Source organism: Hoplias malabaricus, chromosome 9 (assembly GCF_029633855.1).
Source record: "Hoplias malabaricus isolate fHopMal1 chromosome 9, fHopMal1.hap1, whole genome shotgun sequence".
NCBI lineage: Eukaryota > Metazoa > Chordata > Actinopteri > Characiformes > Erythrinidae > Hoplias > Hoplias malabaricus.
The window spans coordinates 26,783,061-26,799,286 of NC_089808.1; the positions used below are offsets into that span (position 1 = coordinate 26,783,061).

General features: G+C 37.6%; 1 protein-coding gene across 1 annotated transcript in view; it reads right to left on the reverse strand.

The window, feature by feature from the left end:
* pcxb (pyruvate carboxylase b) overlaps positions 1-16,226 on the reverse strand; it is a 231,877-nt gene that overhangs the window by 163,461 nt on the left and 52,190 nt on the right. The window contains exon 9 of the mRNA XM_066680927.1: positions 4,364-4,526. Within this exon, the coding sequence (XP_066537024.1) occupies positions 4,364-4,526 (163 nt within the window). The remainder of the gene's footprint in view (positions 1-4,363; positions 4,527-16,226) is intronic.

Sequence of the window (16,226 nt, forward strand, 5' to 3'; positions counted from 1 at the left end):
AGTTAGAGAGGGAGAGAGAGAGAAAAAATATATCGATTAAAGGGCATGGTAAAAAAATGGAAACAATGCCCAAAATAGAACAAAAGACAAATGGGAAAAAATAAAACTCTGGAAAGCTGGAGGAGCAGATGTGATGTTATAATATACGGTGTTCTGCATCACACAAAGGCAGCAGTTCACAGCATCTCTATCTATTGATCTATCCATCAACATGTCCCTAATACATCACTGTCTGCATCTGCCTCTGTCTTCCATGTTATCCATCCATCCAGCAGTCATCCCTCCTTCTCTCCTTATCCATAACACACACAGCAGGCTCTCTGCATACTGTATACTGACCCTCCCTACTCTCTGCAGATCAGACAATGTGAAATCTACACCCCTCAACCCTCTTGTCTGTATCAATGTACCAGACGCAATCTCCTATTCTCTCCACCCTTCACCTCCCTCCCTCCAACAGGGAGCTAATGACCTCACAGACCAAGGCATTTTAAGAGCTCTTTAGCTCAACAGAAGACAGAAAATGAGGCCCCACTGTTGCTCCTTCTCTCTCTCTCTCTCTCTCTCTCTCTAGCCTCTTACATTTTCCTTCTTTCTAGATGATAATCTACCAGTCTTTCTTCTTTCATTCAAGTCATTTTATCATTCTTTTGGGCCGTGTCCCCATAACGCCTCACACTCCAACACCCCCCCCCCCCCCCCACACACACCCTAATTCTGTGTGTAACCTTCTACTGTCTCTCATTTTCATTCTCAAGCTGTATCTTTATAGCCCCCTACTCTTTCTATACATTCTTAGTCTATATTATTCTTCTACTCTCTCTCTCTCTCTCTCTCTCTCTCTCTCTCTCTCTCTCTCTCTCTCTCTCTCTCTCTCCTGTCTCTCGTTACACTCATACTGATTCTAATTTCCCAAAGTGCCTCTGTCTCCATCCCCATCACACTCTCTCTTTCTCTCTCTCTATACACACAATCTATACTACTCTATCTATATACTCATAACCTTTCTGTCTCCTCTCTCTCTCTCTCTCTCTCTCTCCCACTACTCCAACCCCCAACTCTCAGTTTCTCTTTTGCTCATCCATCGAAGCTCTTTTTCCCGCCTCTCTGACCTCCTGAGATCACTCAAACCCATTACTTATTCATTCACTACAGGATTTATTCTGTGTGGCCATGCATTTTTCAGGTATGTTTTTTATAGATATACACATTTCACAGTTGGCTTATGTCTCTACTTACAATCCACCCTCTTTACCACCACTGCTCTCATTTCCACCAAGAAATACGATGGAGGGCAAGAAGGGGAGAGGGCGGAGGGATAACAGAAAAGACTTTGGGTCAGCAGGGAATGAGGTCATATTAGATAGGAGGACAGCAGGAGCAGTAATTGTTTGAGCGCAAGTAAAAGAATTCCAGTGGCTATAAATGAAATCATGCATGATCAAATCCGCATTAGTGTTAAATTAGATTAGATTAATTAGTGCTGGTCAAGGTGGGACTCATTAACTTGCACTAGCTATTAGCATATCATTACCTTAACGAGAAAAATATTACAAATATCCACATGCTAACAGACTCGAGATTATCTCTCCAGATAGGTGGGACAAATGTTTTGAGGTTTCAGATTTGTGGATGAAAAAGCAGCTTTAATGCAGCAGTTTAGATGAAGATGTGGGATTTGTCTGTTCTGTAGAATTAAACAGTGCACCCCAAAAAGGGGTCACACACTGTGAAAAAGGTTAAGAACCTCTGTTCTAATCCCATCACAATGTCTAAACCCAGACCACCATAATGCTGTTTAATCCCATAGCATTATTAAAACTCAGCACACAGTCTAATTCTAAACCTGCTGGGTATAATGTAGCGAGTATCACGGCTGCCGTCAACTGCTGTACCCCAGGGTGCAGACTATGGATTGGTCTATTTTGGATTCCAAATCTGCACAGGAACACAATCCAGAGTCTATAAGCAGGACCCCTAACACCATGCTAATGTGTTTAAATGTAACACATATAAAATGGGAAAAATTCTGGAAAAGACTGCCAGTTTTAAGAAACTTGCTTGGTTTTAAGAGGTAATTGTCTAAAAGTGCTAAGGTATAAGCAGAAATTACTGTTTTGTGTATATCAGTATACTGTTAAACAACTGACACCATTACATTCATTCTACTGGAGTTGAAATACAGAAATACATATTTATCACATTACAGCCTTGGAGGCATATACTATTCGACAACCAGCATAGCAATATAAATCATTTTTTAATAGTTACTCTTCAAATGGTTGGTTTGGGGGGTGGGGGGAGGGGGGGGTAAAACAATTGAGGAAGAGGGAGCAGGAACCACCACAGATCCAATCAGAGATGCACTATTGAATATTAACTGAGATGTGAAATAGAGCTCATCATGCATATGATCAGGTTGAACTACTTCATTAATGATATGTATAGTTTTATAATGAGAAATGGATTAAATGGTGAGAATGTTGCATAAAACACCACATACATATGTGACTATGTCAAGGTCGGACAGTTTGGCATTAATTTAATGAATACAGCAATGTTTATTACTCATGTCAGACAGTCAAAATGATGTCTTTTTATGCATTAAAAAACAAACAAAACAAAAAGCAGATGAATCTGAATCATACAGAGAGAAAACTTTGGAAAATTGCAATTTCATTGATTTAGCCCACCACACACCATGCAAATTAGCAGATTGTTTTATTTCTAGTTTTCAACTAATAATTCTGTGGGACAAGACAGTGTGCTGGGTTTAGAGTTCACTGTGGGATTAAACAGGGCTTTAACAGTAGACAGAAAAATACGTTTAAATAATGTGCTTCAGTTAGATGTTAATATTTGATTAAACAGTGCCGTGGAATTACTGCGTAGCTTAGAATTTGATGGTACTCTGGGATTAGATGGTACTATGAAATTAAACGCATGTTGAGCTTAGATGGTAGTTTTGTAGTACTATGGATTTTCTTGGCAAATCCACAAAAATAAAGCCCATAAAGCAAAAGAATGTTTGTGGAGAGCTAATACTAATGGCGTTTTCATGTGTTACATGAATCATTCATTCTGCATCACAAAACCTGGGTGTGCATACAGACTACATACATGTTAGTTCTAAGTTCAAATCCAGCCTTAAACACATCACTTTGTTGCATTTATATGTCAAGGCAAGGTTTATATCAAACTACAATAATGAGATTTAAATATAATGTGTGAAACCTGCATAAAATGTGTGTGAAGATGGAAAGTTCCATATCGATAAAGAGTTTTGCGGCTTCAGAGGAAACTGCTTGCCATCAATCAATAGCTGTAATGAAAGAGGGCTGTCAAACGGTAAGGAATTTTCAGATAGAAGAGGTTGATGGAAGTGAAAATGACGCTGTATGGTTGTCTTGCTAGTACGTGGCAACACTCTCCTTTGCTGCTGTAAGGTTCATCAGTCACAGCAATTCAGAACACTAGTTGTCCTCTCTTTAGCTGTCCCCACTTTTCTAAACTTGGCAAAATCACTCTTCAGAAAACTGTCAAGAAATCTCAGCTGTTCAATGGTCTGTCCAAATAAAGTGATTTAGCCTTGGGGTGGGTGTGCATCTATGAGTGTGAGGGAGACAGACCCAGAAGCAAAGAGATAGAGATGGGTAGAGTGCTAAAGGAAAAATTGGATGTATGGCAAGGAAGAACATACAGTAAGACAGCAGAAAATTTGGCAACATGACAAAATGTCCCACACTGCAGAAATGAACAAATCACGCTGAGTTCAGCTGTGGAAAAAATTATGGCCCAAAAGTGAACACATTACTGGCAACTGCCACAGTCTTCATCTTATCTGCTGCTGTAACTCATGTGGTCACAGCATCTGATAAAATTGCAGAATACTTTGTTAATAATATCACTAAATTGATATTTTGGTGAAAATAATTCAATCCTATTTTAAATCATATAAAAAATAAAGTAACTACTTCTAATTAACTATTTCAAACCTCTCGTAAGATCTGTGATTGAAATGACTTTCATTTTGATTGGATGTCCTGTGCTGTATCTCAGTCCAAAAACTCTCCAGCTGTACACAACACTAATAATAACTATAACATGAACGGGCAGCACTTATCGACTGAACAGGTGCATGCAGTATATAGCTGCACTGCTTTTTGTGAAGACATTAAGAATATGCTACTTTTGCCACAGCTAAGTAAAATGTTAAAAATGTTAAAAGGATAAAAGTAAGTGTATGTGTGGTTTTATAACCTGCATGAAGTATGCAATAATAGTACTGTATTCATATCCTGCAGCTCAAGTGTCTAGTAGAATGAAAAATTACCGCAACTGTTTTTCTTTCAGACAGACATACCTCTAGACGGCCAGTGTCTGGCTGGAATCCACGGGCAGGGTCCTCAGTGGTGACTCGGCATTGGATGGCAGTGCCGTTGACCCTAATCTTGTCCTGTTTAAGACCAAGCTCAGGAAGACTCCGGCCCTCACACACACGCAGCTGAGCATGAACCAGATCCACACTGGAAAATACACAGCATATTGTTAAGGAAGACGTTATTAATATCAATCAAAATCAAGATCTAAAGTCTAAAAGATCTTTGTTTTGCTTCTATCAACAAATACAAAAATACAATTTAGCAAAACAACGTTTTTCTGGGACGTGAGTGCACTTAGGGACAGGTTTGTGTTTACAGAAACCAAAACGTAGAAAGAAGGAAATGTTATCAACCCAGAAATGTTTTGTTGTTCATTACAGGCTCATTACAGGCTCAACCAGACCCTAAATGCTCAGCGCCATCTTCGGTCAGAATGGATGGGAACACTGTTTCCTGTAGCATTGTCAGGTAGCGCTGAGCATTTTGGGTCTGGTTGTGCCTATAACAACCCTGCAATGAGTCTGTAATGAAGAACAAAACTTTTCAAAATTCTGTGTTGTTCAACATTTGAACCAACATAGATACTGCAAATCTGACTGTTGCAGTTGGTTTCTGAGACAATTCTGGTCTTCTGTGATATGCTACATGATCACCATCTCATTGGAAAAACTTGGTCCAATATGGCGGCTTTCAAGATGGCAGCCATGTTCCAGGCATAGCCTAAAAGATAGGCCCCCTCACCCATTACATGCTGGGGTATCCAGATATGTAATTTTCCCATTTAATTCTGAAATAAAAATTTAAATCTTAAAACCAAATTCAAAGTGCAACAGTAAATATCATGCAATTAATTGGCAAAACAAGGAAGTGTCATACAACTATTCAAATGTATAATAATGCAAGTTTATTAAACATGCCGTATAGTTGTTTGGATAGTAAAATGTTTGCAAAGGCCAAAAAAGGCCTTTAATCCTGCAATTATTAAAACAAATAGAAATTATTTTTAATCGCCTTGCATTGCACCATTTTATTACCCAGCTTTCAGCAATGGTTGTTTTGTACAGTGCTTATGGTATGGTTATTTGGTATTGTTCCTTTTATAGGTATCAACATTGATCTAGGTATCTAGCTGTATCTTAATTCAGAGACCTGGACTATAGCGCAATTTGTATCAGAAAGAAGGTATTCTCTAAATTCTAATCATACACAGGATTAGATGAAAATATCCTATGCCAATCCATTAGAGCTTCACATGGGACCCACACCACTCCCTTCCTACCAGCAGCTACATAATTCCGTTTTCACCTTTAGTTTAAATCCTACACCTAACCACTGTGCCGTTTATGATCAGACCAGCAGCCAGCTCCCCTTAACGACTAGGTTTACTCATTGAGCCAAGCCCATAAGTACCCAAACCACCCACTGCATCACTAAAAATATGACAAAACACTTTTGTATATTGCTCTGGATATGAACAGCTGCCATAAATAAATGCCATAAATGTACAAATAAATGTAGATAAAAACTGCATCAAATAATCAGCTTCTTTCTTATAGTTTTTTATTCTTATTTTGCAGAGTTGTCTGCATAGCTACATGGTTTATCAGAGCCAGTTAATTTCCATCTAGTTGTACTGAGACACAGAGAATTCATCAGCAAAGAATAAGGCAGAGGCTGAATTAACACTGGCTTTAAATCAGTCCTACCAAAATTTACCCTCTGATAATTCATTCAATTAAGCCATTTCAGGCTTGATTAGTCCGTAAAGTCATTCATAATTAGATCAAATAGCTCGCAGGCCAAATAGACCCAATACTCTTGGTGCAAAAGAAACTCATTTGTTGAAATACTATCTTGGAAATGCCTTCCAAAACAGTTGGAACATAAGAGTGAAATCAGCTAATTCAACTGACAGTTATGGTAATTCACTGACAAAGAGTTTTAACAAAGTCGATGAAGCACTAAAGCTCCTGCCCATGGGAAAGTGTGAGTGTGTGTGTGAGTAACAAACTCTGTGAGTGAAAGAGAGTGAAGGAAAAAGAGATAAAGGGCCACAAAGATGTAAAGTTTAAAAATGCATGCCCATTGCATATTCATGGTTGTAAGTAAGACATACAGCTGAGCTGTGCTGGTGCTATGACATAACCTAATACACCAGCAGGAGAGCTAATGACTTGGCTAGCATACACCTGCTAAAATGCCATTTTCATTGAACTTGAAATTAGGATATTTATATCTGTTCGAATCTACTATGGAAATACAAGCACAGAGGAGTCACCTGTGTACATTAATAGCATAGTGATTTCTTTTTTTTGATAATGGGACTGACCTCTAATAACAATGCTGCTTTTGGCAGTGTTGCTCAAATTTGTAAACCCCATTTTGTCTAAAGCAGATAAATGTCTCCATTTACTAAACAAATCCTATAAAATCAAAAGTCAGATTTATGTATAGAGACACCATTTTAAATTGAAAAGTAAAAAAAAAAGAAGAAAGAAAAAATAAATCGTTCCACAATGCTTTATGGCACTGAATTGCACTTGGCAAAGACTGGAGAATATGCATAATACATGATAATTTATAGCAAGTACAGTCTGTGGAATCCAAAGTAAGCGCAGTTCACTATTCTTCAAAAAAAAAAAAAAAAAAAAAAACATTTGAGGGGTCATATTAGCTCTTTACAGTAAGTACATTTCTTGCTGCATTTCCTGAACAGCATTTTATGTAAACTTTGTAAAATGGAAGTCAAGGATTCATATTTTATATAAATATGCGGCTTAGTGTGACTGTGGTTTTGTGAAAGCCATTACTGCTTCATAACATCAATACGCATCTCTGGGAATTAAGAATAGTTAACACTATTGTATATTTTAAGTAAAAGTTTGCTTAGAAGTTTGCAACTGTTCAGTTACTTAAATGGGTAAATTACTCTCTCCATGCAGAAATTCAAGCTTCAACCCAGGACAATGAGACGTCTAATGCTTTGATCTGACAGTTTACATTGTGAATGTGAGAAAACATGATATGTCAATATAGCCATTTATACTATGGAGTTATTAGAGGTTCTTAACTACAGGGTGCAAATTCTCTAATGAATATATCAATGCACAGGATACAGTTACTGAACGATGAAAACATTTTACTAACATTTGATGTTTTTAAACAGCGCTGTTAAGCAAATAATGCAGGTGGATAAATAGACAGGTGGAAGATCAAACAGACTATAAGTACACCCAAAGAAAAGCAGAGTGTGTAACAAACATTATGCTTTTGACTAGGCTATGGTGCAAGCATAGCTGGGAATTTTCCAATAGTAAAATATGGGGAAAAGGTGAATTTACAGCTGTTACAGATACAGGTGCTAAAAAAACTGACTGTGATTTGTGATGCAACTACTGTGCAATGAGATGCAGACCAAGGGCAAATGAAGCATGCTGTGTGTGTACACACACACACACACACACACACACACAGGACGTGACCCAACATTATCTTGGAACAAAGAAAATGCATTAGCATTGCACATTACTACCTGGAGATTTGAAAGAGAAAAAGCAAAACCGAAAGAAAGAAAAAGAAAGAGAGAAAGAGAGAGAGAGAGAGAGAGAGAGAGAGAGAGAGAGAGAGAAATTCTACTTATATGTAAGAAATAAATTACATTAACATCTACATAGGAAAGTCACAAAAAATATAAACAATTTTGCTACCTCTGAAATGTTGAAAAATGACCATATCTACTAGGGCAATAAATCCCATAGAACTGTTAATACATTTTCGTGTACCACTGTAAGAGTAACCATGTATTGTTTGCATGGTAAAGTTCAAGCATGCACATTTGCACATACACACAAACACAGCTATCCATTTTGCCAGTACGAGAAGCCGTATTCATCTAGATTTCTAGCTATTTTCCCAGTTGCAGCATGTCAGTGTTTATGCAATTTGAGCAATTTTACTTTTTACTGTTTTAAAATGACTCCAAATAGTTCAATTTCTTATCTTGTTATCCTTTCATTCTCTCAAACTTTGCAAGCCAAGCTCTGGGAAAACAAATGCTACAATATTTGTCACGCCAATAAAGCAACCCAAAATGAATTTAGGAAAAATAGAGGGGGAAAAATAATGGAGACATATCAAACGCATTTTTGTTGTTCAGTGTGGATGTGGAATGCTGTAAATAGCAATGCAAATTAAGAATGCATATATTTTGTGAAACTTTAACTGAATCTAGCTAGTGTTAGAAGCAGAATTCACATATCTAATTGTTTTGCTGTCCTGTTTCCCTGCTGTACATCACAAAGTCTGCGCCCCAGGAGCATCTGGGAATCATTACTGTCCATCAACAAAGTACTGACGTGTGTCAACTGTTTCATTATGCCTCACTGTGTAGTATGGTTTCTCGTGGTATTTCTTCTTCTGGATATCACTGTGTACCAGCTCATATTTTATGTGTAATTTGTGTATTCATGTATTTTGACTTTGAATTTTAACCTATACACATGTGCAACAAAGTTATTGTTTTTATATACGAATACCTAATGCTCCTGGTTTAATGAAAAACAGTTGTTTATGTTCAGTGTAGTCTGATAACTAATGTACACCAAATTAACTTTGAGCTGGATATTGGTGATGTGATGTTTAAATGATAAGGTCCTGTCGGCACATGCACCAAGGGAACTGCTATACGCACAAGATATGGAGAAAAAAACAATAATGTCACTTTTACTTCCAAGTATATCTGGGCCTGGGAATTTTATAGTTATTGTCTTCTAAAGAAAAATGGCACTGTTTACTTCCAGCACTGTAGATGATTAAATATTCAGAGATTCATGAAGTATTTTAAAGTAGCTTTGTAAAACTGACAATTGATTTTACCGTCTTGGCTGAGTTTGAGGCAATGGAGAAATGCTACACACACATCTGTACAAACCAAATTAAATATTTGCTAATGCAGCAAGATATTTATTTAATATTATGCTTCTTACAGAATAATATTTTACTAATCTGTTGCATGATGACCATTATTATCATGTTAATACATTTTACAGCTTATAGAATCAACAGATTGGGTCAAAACTGATTGGAATGTATTAGTAATAAATTGCATTAATTTATAGAATTAGTACATTTTAGTGTACTGTATTTAGTGACATATTTTACATATTTATTTCTTCAAACCTGTAAATGTGCACATGGGATGTGTGGGATTTAAGTCCAGTAGTGCTGTTCTAGAAGAGCCCAAATTCTTGCCTACCCACATTCTACTGATCTTCACTCAATAACTAATTATATATACACCCTACAGATTTAGAATAAATACCACATGGAATCCAGAAAAGTGACAGCAACTACTGCCACATACTTCTGTAGAGGGTTAAGAGATGAGAAGGCGAAAGCATGTGCTGAGATTATATTGTTTAAGTGAAAAAATGCATACATAAAGCCAAAAAACCTAGAAACAACATCACAACAAAGACACAGGGCTTCAAAAACCTGACACCCTAAGATGCACCTGTGAACTCAGTCACATTGTAATGATTATATTAATATATAAAAAATTAACATAATAGGTCTTTGTTTTCTCACAAATATGTAATCTGGGTGGTCTGTCCAAACATTCGCATATTTCAATATATTACCACAGCCAACGGTCGTTTTTAGGTCTGAAAGTGTCACTGCAAAAACCTACTATAGCTCGTGTTTGTTTGAAAAACAGTGGGAGGGCCTCTAAGGCTGTGTACATCTTTGTTCAAAAGAAATAACAGCATGTCAAGATTCAGAGCAATGCCTGCAAGTACAACAAGGAAAAATGTAGATTATTACTTTATTTTCAGTATGGTGAAGAAAAGCACTTCCTTCATAAATGTGTGGCCACTGTGGGAGCGTGTCGCTAAAGTGCAGCAAATGTTCCTGTCTAGACTAAAAGAGATTCAGTTCTGAATCCCAATCAAATACAAGTGGCAAGATATTTTTTAACAAAAACCTACATTTCAGTGTACTCATTTCCAGATGAACTTTCAAGTACTTTTTATCGCATTATGCTTTTATGGGTCAGTACTCAAAACCTCTAAAGTGATTTAAGAGATACAAAATACAAGTATCTTTCCTGAAATATTTATGCAGGTGTTCACCAGGAAATTAGTCAATGCCTACGATTACTTACCCTTTTTTTTTAAACAAAGAGCTTTTTAGTCACCATCTGTGCATTTACTCAGGGCAAGACTTCAAGCAGTACAGACATATGGCACTGTTTCAAACGCTGCTTTGGAAAGGCCAAATGAATATTTTCTGCTCTTTTGTCAAACACAAAAAAAAAATCATAAAACACAATAAAAATATTGATTATAAGACTTTTGTTTTACAGTCTATTTTTTAAATTAATGGTTACTTCTGCTGTCAGTCATCAGCATCATAAGAGCAATGAAGGGAGGGGACAGACGTATTAATTATTTCATGAAAAAATGTGCAGCTGTCTTTGGAAAGTGACGGAAAAAACATTTTGGAGAAAGTTTTTTTTTTGTTTTTCAAGAAAACAGATCTGCTGCCAAGCACTGTAAATATTTGTTCAGCAGGGAGTGTGTGTGTACTTCAACATCCGGATTCCACTTTTTCCTGGACTATGATTCTCTCATATTCTAAACACAAATGCTGAGTATTTTGGCAAAATAAATAAAATGTTTCTTTTGACTATTAAACTGGGCACGTCCTCTTTCAGCAGAAGCTGAAATCCTAAACAGTCATACATGTTCATTTTATGATTATATCAGAATCTGAATCTTTGCTCTTTGCTCTCCTGTTGTATATCAAATACATGAATTTTGAATTTGAATGTACAACTATCTAATGAAATGATACTCGTAAATTCTATAGATGTGTTATTTAACTTTATTATAGGGTGGCATGGTGGGCAGCAGGTAGAGTTTGATGTGTTCACCATGTGTCTGCATAGGTCTCCTCCGGGTGCTCCGGTTTCCTCCAACTGTCCAAAGTCACACATTCGTAGTTGGATTGGCGACTCAAAAGTGTCCGTAGGTGTATGAGTGAATGTGTGAGTGTATGTGTTGCCCAGTGAACGTCTGGCACCCCCTCCAGGGTGTATTCCCGCCTAGCGCCCAATGATTCCAGGTAGGCTCTGGACCCCCTGCGACCTTGAACTAGATACGCGCTTACAGATAAAAAATGAACTTTATTATAGAGGACTGCAGAAATAATAATAATATGGATAATGTGCAATTATTTGTCATTGTATACAATGAAACGTGTCTTCCATGTTTAACCCATCTTGTAGTATTATAGTCACAGTATTATAGTTCTTATTATATTATAGTTCTTTTTCTACAGCATACTACACATAATACACTAACAGTGTTAGTCTACTTAGATTTTAGTCAATTGAAGTACACTTCAGTACTATAAAAGAAACACCTCAGTATTATAAAAGAAAAAGAAAAAGAAGTGACAGATGTACACATGACAGGACTGTTGGGGAATATCACAACACACATGAACACACCCACAAACACCCACTCACATCCACACACAAACGCACACACCTCTTTCCACATCCTGTCACACCTTCCACCTTCCGCATTGCATCGATATTCTATTTTCAAACAGTGGGTTCTTAATTAATTTCTGCTGTTCTGCTCCTGTTGTAAACTGTGGTGAAACTGAGAGAAGAGAGGGGGTGGGATGCAAGAGAGGTGTAGAATATCTATGCCTGTCATGCCAGGAGGTAGGTGTGTGTGTGTGTGTGTGTGTGTGTGTGTGTGTATGTGTGTGTGTGTGTGTGTGAGAGAGAGAGAGAGAAAGAGAAAGAGGGAGGGTGTGTGTGTGTGTGTGGCTTGCACCATCCACAAGTAGGGATTAGTAATAATGTATTATTGTGTTGGTATCATAAGAAAATCCTATTATGTTTATCACACTGAACACAATCAAAAATGTGAAAAAAGAAGAGAACTGTTAGGAAAGAACAAAAAGACCAGTTCTTATTTTGTATTCTGTTTTCACACTGAGAATGAATGGAGGTGATGACTGATCAGGGTGCAAAGGAAGGGTCGATGACTTTAGACCAAGAGCGATCATAGGAATAGGCTGCACTCAATACTGACCATGGTTCAGCTCAAAATGTGCTGATGGAGGCTTACAATGAACAGTGAGCTGACCTTCAGTGGTCCTTTCACACACACATGCATGCGCACACACATTCACATACTTGGGCTCTCACATTCTAAAAGCACTTCAAAGTCCCTTCAATATACTTCACCATCCCATTAGCGATGCTTTTAACTGTCATTAGCGAGACACCTCTGGAACAAAGACCAATGATCAGTATAATCTTTGTCTCATGAGCTTACCATGATTAATTTCACGGATAAAATCACAGCATGAACTAACTCATGCTTTATATCAATAACCTCTTTATATATACATTTATTTATGCATATCATGAATCACTGAATTTAAGAAAACTCAATGTTTAATTCCTTTGTAAACTGTATAAAAGTCACTTTATAAAGGTGTACATTATAATATATATATATATATATATATATATATATATATATATATATATATATATATATATACATGGGTTGGACAATGAAACTGAAACACCTGTAATTTTAGTGTGGGAGGGTTCATGGCTAAAATGGCCGATCTTCATTAATTGCACATTGCACCAGTAAGAGCAGAGTGTGAAGGTTCAATTAGAAAAGGGTAAGAGCACAGTTTTGCTCAAAATATTGCAATGCACACATTATGGGTGACCTACCAGAGTTCAAAAGAGGACAAATTGTTGGTGCACGTCTTGCTGGCGCATCTGTGACCACCACAGCAAGTCTTTGTGATGTATCAAGAGCCATGGTATCCAGGGTAATGTCAGCATACCACCAAGAAGTACGAAACACATCCAACAGGATTAACTGTGGATGCAAGAGGAAGCTGTCTGAAAGGGATGTTCGGGTGCTAACCCGGATTGTATCCAAAAAACATAAAATCACGGCTGCCCAAATCACGGCAGAATTAAATTTGCACCTCAACTCTCCTGTTTCCACCAGAACTGTCCGTCGGGAGCTCCACAGGGTCAATATACACGTTCGGGCTGCTATAGCCAAACCTTTGGCCACTCATGCAAATGCCAAATGTCAGTTTCAATGGTGCAAGGAGCGCAGATCTTGGGCTGTGGACAATGTTAAACATGTATTGTTCTCTGATGAGCCTACCTTTACTGTTTTCCCCACATCCGGGAGAGTTACAATGTGGAGAAGCCCCAAAGAAGGGTACCATGCAGACTGTTGCATGCCCAGAGTGAAGCATGGGGGTGGATCAGTGATGGTTTGGGCTGCCATATCATGGCATTCCCTTGGCCCAATACTTGTGCTAGATGGGCGCGTCACTGCCAAGGACTACTGAACCACTCTGGAGGACCATGTGCATCCAATAGTTGAAACATTGTATCCTGAAGGCAGTGCCATGTATCAGGACGACAATGCACCAATACACACAGCAAGACTGGTGAAAGATTGGTTTGATGAACATGAAAGTGAAGTTGAAAATCTCCCATGGTCTGCACAGTCATTATCTGCTTATCCAATCATTGGGCGCAAGGCGGGAATACACCCTGGAGGGGGCGCCAGTCCTTCACAGGGCAACACAGACACACACATTCACTCACACACTCACACTTACCTATGGACAATTCTGAGTCACCAATCCACCTACCAACATGTGTTTTTGGACTGTGGGAGGAAACGTTTTTCTCCACCAGCATCACACTGTGACCTGGCCACTATCCTGCAAGAAGAATGGCTTAAAATCCCTCTGACCACTGTAATTGTACAGTGCACTGTACACAGGACTTGCATATGTTATTCCCAAGACGAATTGACGCTGTATTGGCCGCAAAAGGAGGCCCTACACCATACTAATACATTATTGTGGTCTAAAACCAGGTGTTTCAGTTTCATTGTCCGTATATATATATATATATATATATTAATTAAATTAAAGGAATTTATGTAAATATCCATGTGGAAATAATATAAATGGGTGTTCTTTTCAGTGACTGGTATATCATAGCACCACTTGACTTTTCATTTGACAATTAAAACTCTCTCCCCTCCTCTCTCTCTCTCTCTCTCACACACACACACACACACACACACACACACACACACACACACACACATATTACACATTTATATACACATATTTCTCTGACATATATATATATATATAGCTGTGTATTTTAATAGCACAATAGAAAATCGTATGTGAGGTTTATTCATAAAAGAGTAAAGCTCCTTTAAAAATGCAGACAGTAACAGAATAATAGAATTAGCTTTTCTGATCTTTTGCAGCCTTTTGAAATCCCCTCGCTTGTGTTATCCCACCAGAGAGGGATAAATAAGGTTAGCACACCCAAAACAAGGCTCTGATAAAACTTGCTAAGCATGCAAACATCAAAGAGCCCTAGATTCCTAAGGAAACTGAGCCTGCTTTCTTGAAAATGCTTTGAATTCTCTTTACTCCATGCTTATCATTAATAACAACTGCCTAGACATAATCTTTTCAATCTCTTCCACATTAATTTTTACATTTAATCATTTCTGCTTGCCCTTTGAAAGCTACAAGTTCTTCAAATTGAAATGCTAATTTTCAGATTAAAGTGATTCTTAGATTGTGTCAGAAGAATCAATCCGTGATGTGCTACATGTCATCTACAGCCATTAAAGACACACAACAAACAGAACTGTGATCTGTACAAACAGGGCATTTCCAATATATTTGCACTGTATGTAAGCAATAGCACTAGTGACCAAATCGGATAGCTATATACTGTCACTGAAGTGTAATGTGCTGTCTTTACCACTGCATTAGCTTTCCCCTTTGTCTAACTAAAAGAATTTGTTGTGGTGGATCATCTGCGACTAGTGCACATATTCTGCTCTATTGCATTAGAGAAAACTGCCTGCAACTGATACCACAACATACTCACTCACATGCTGCCACGACCAATGGCATGCATCATGCAGATCAGTGAAGGAATATCACACACTCCCCAAAACATCACAAAGCTGGACACTGCCTAATAACAAATGTGCTTTTTGTGGTTGTTGGAAAAAAAATCTTTAGAATGGTATCTTTGTTGAACAAAGAGAACCAGCCAAAGTTTAATTACATAGTATATACACGAGGGATTCCTTCATATAAATAATATAGTCTACTTTATTTACACCCAGCAGAGTAAAATGTATATGGTTTAAAGCTGATGTTTAGAAATGCTTCTAATAAACAAAGAAAATATTGCAAACATTTTAGAATGTATTAACTGAAAAAGTAGTCTGCTCATTTGCTCACAGCTGATTTTGTTAGTTATCTAAAAGACTTATCCTGGTACATACTGTAGAAAGTCAGTTAAAAGGAAAGAAAGTATTAGTATTTGACTAAGAGGACTACAAAAGCAGTGTCTTTCATAGCATCAAGAATAAATGAGTGAATAAAGGTTACACTGATATAGCACTGTTCTAGACACTGATCTGTACGACGTATTTTGGAGACAGTATGGAGACACCTCGACCAGCATTAATGGTGCATCATCCATCTGGATGATGTGACAGCAATCAATTTTATGTCAGCACGCTCACCACACATCAGCTGTTAGGTAGAGAGAGGATGAGACAGAATAACTGCGCTAAATGTTTGAAGATTTTGTTTAAGAAGCAAAAAATGGCCGACTTAAAATGGGCAGATTTAAACAAACATCAGCGTAATACCTCTACTCTTTCTAAGGCAAGGTCCATGGATATTTAATGCCCTCAGAGAGTCGGGATCTCGGTTTTA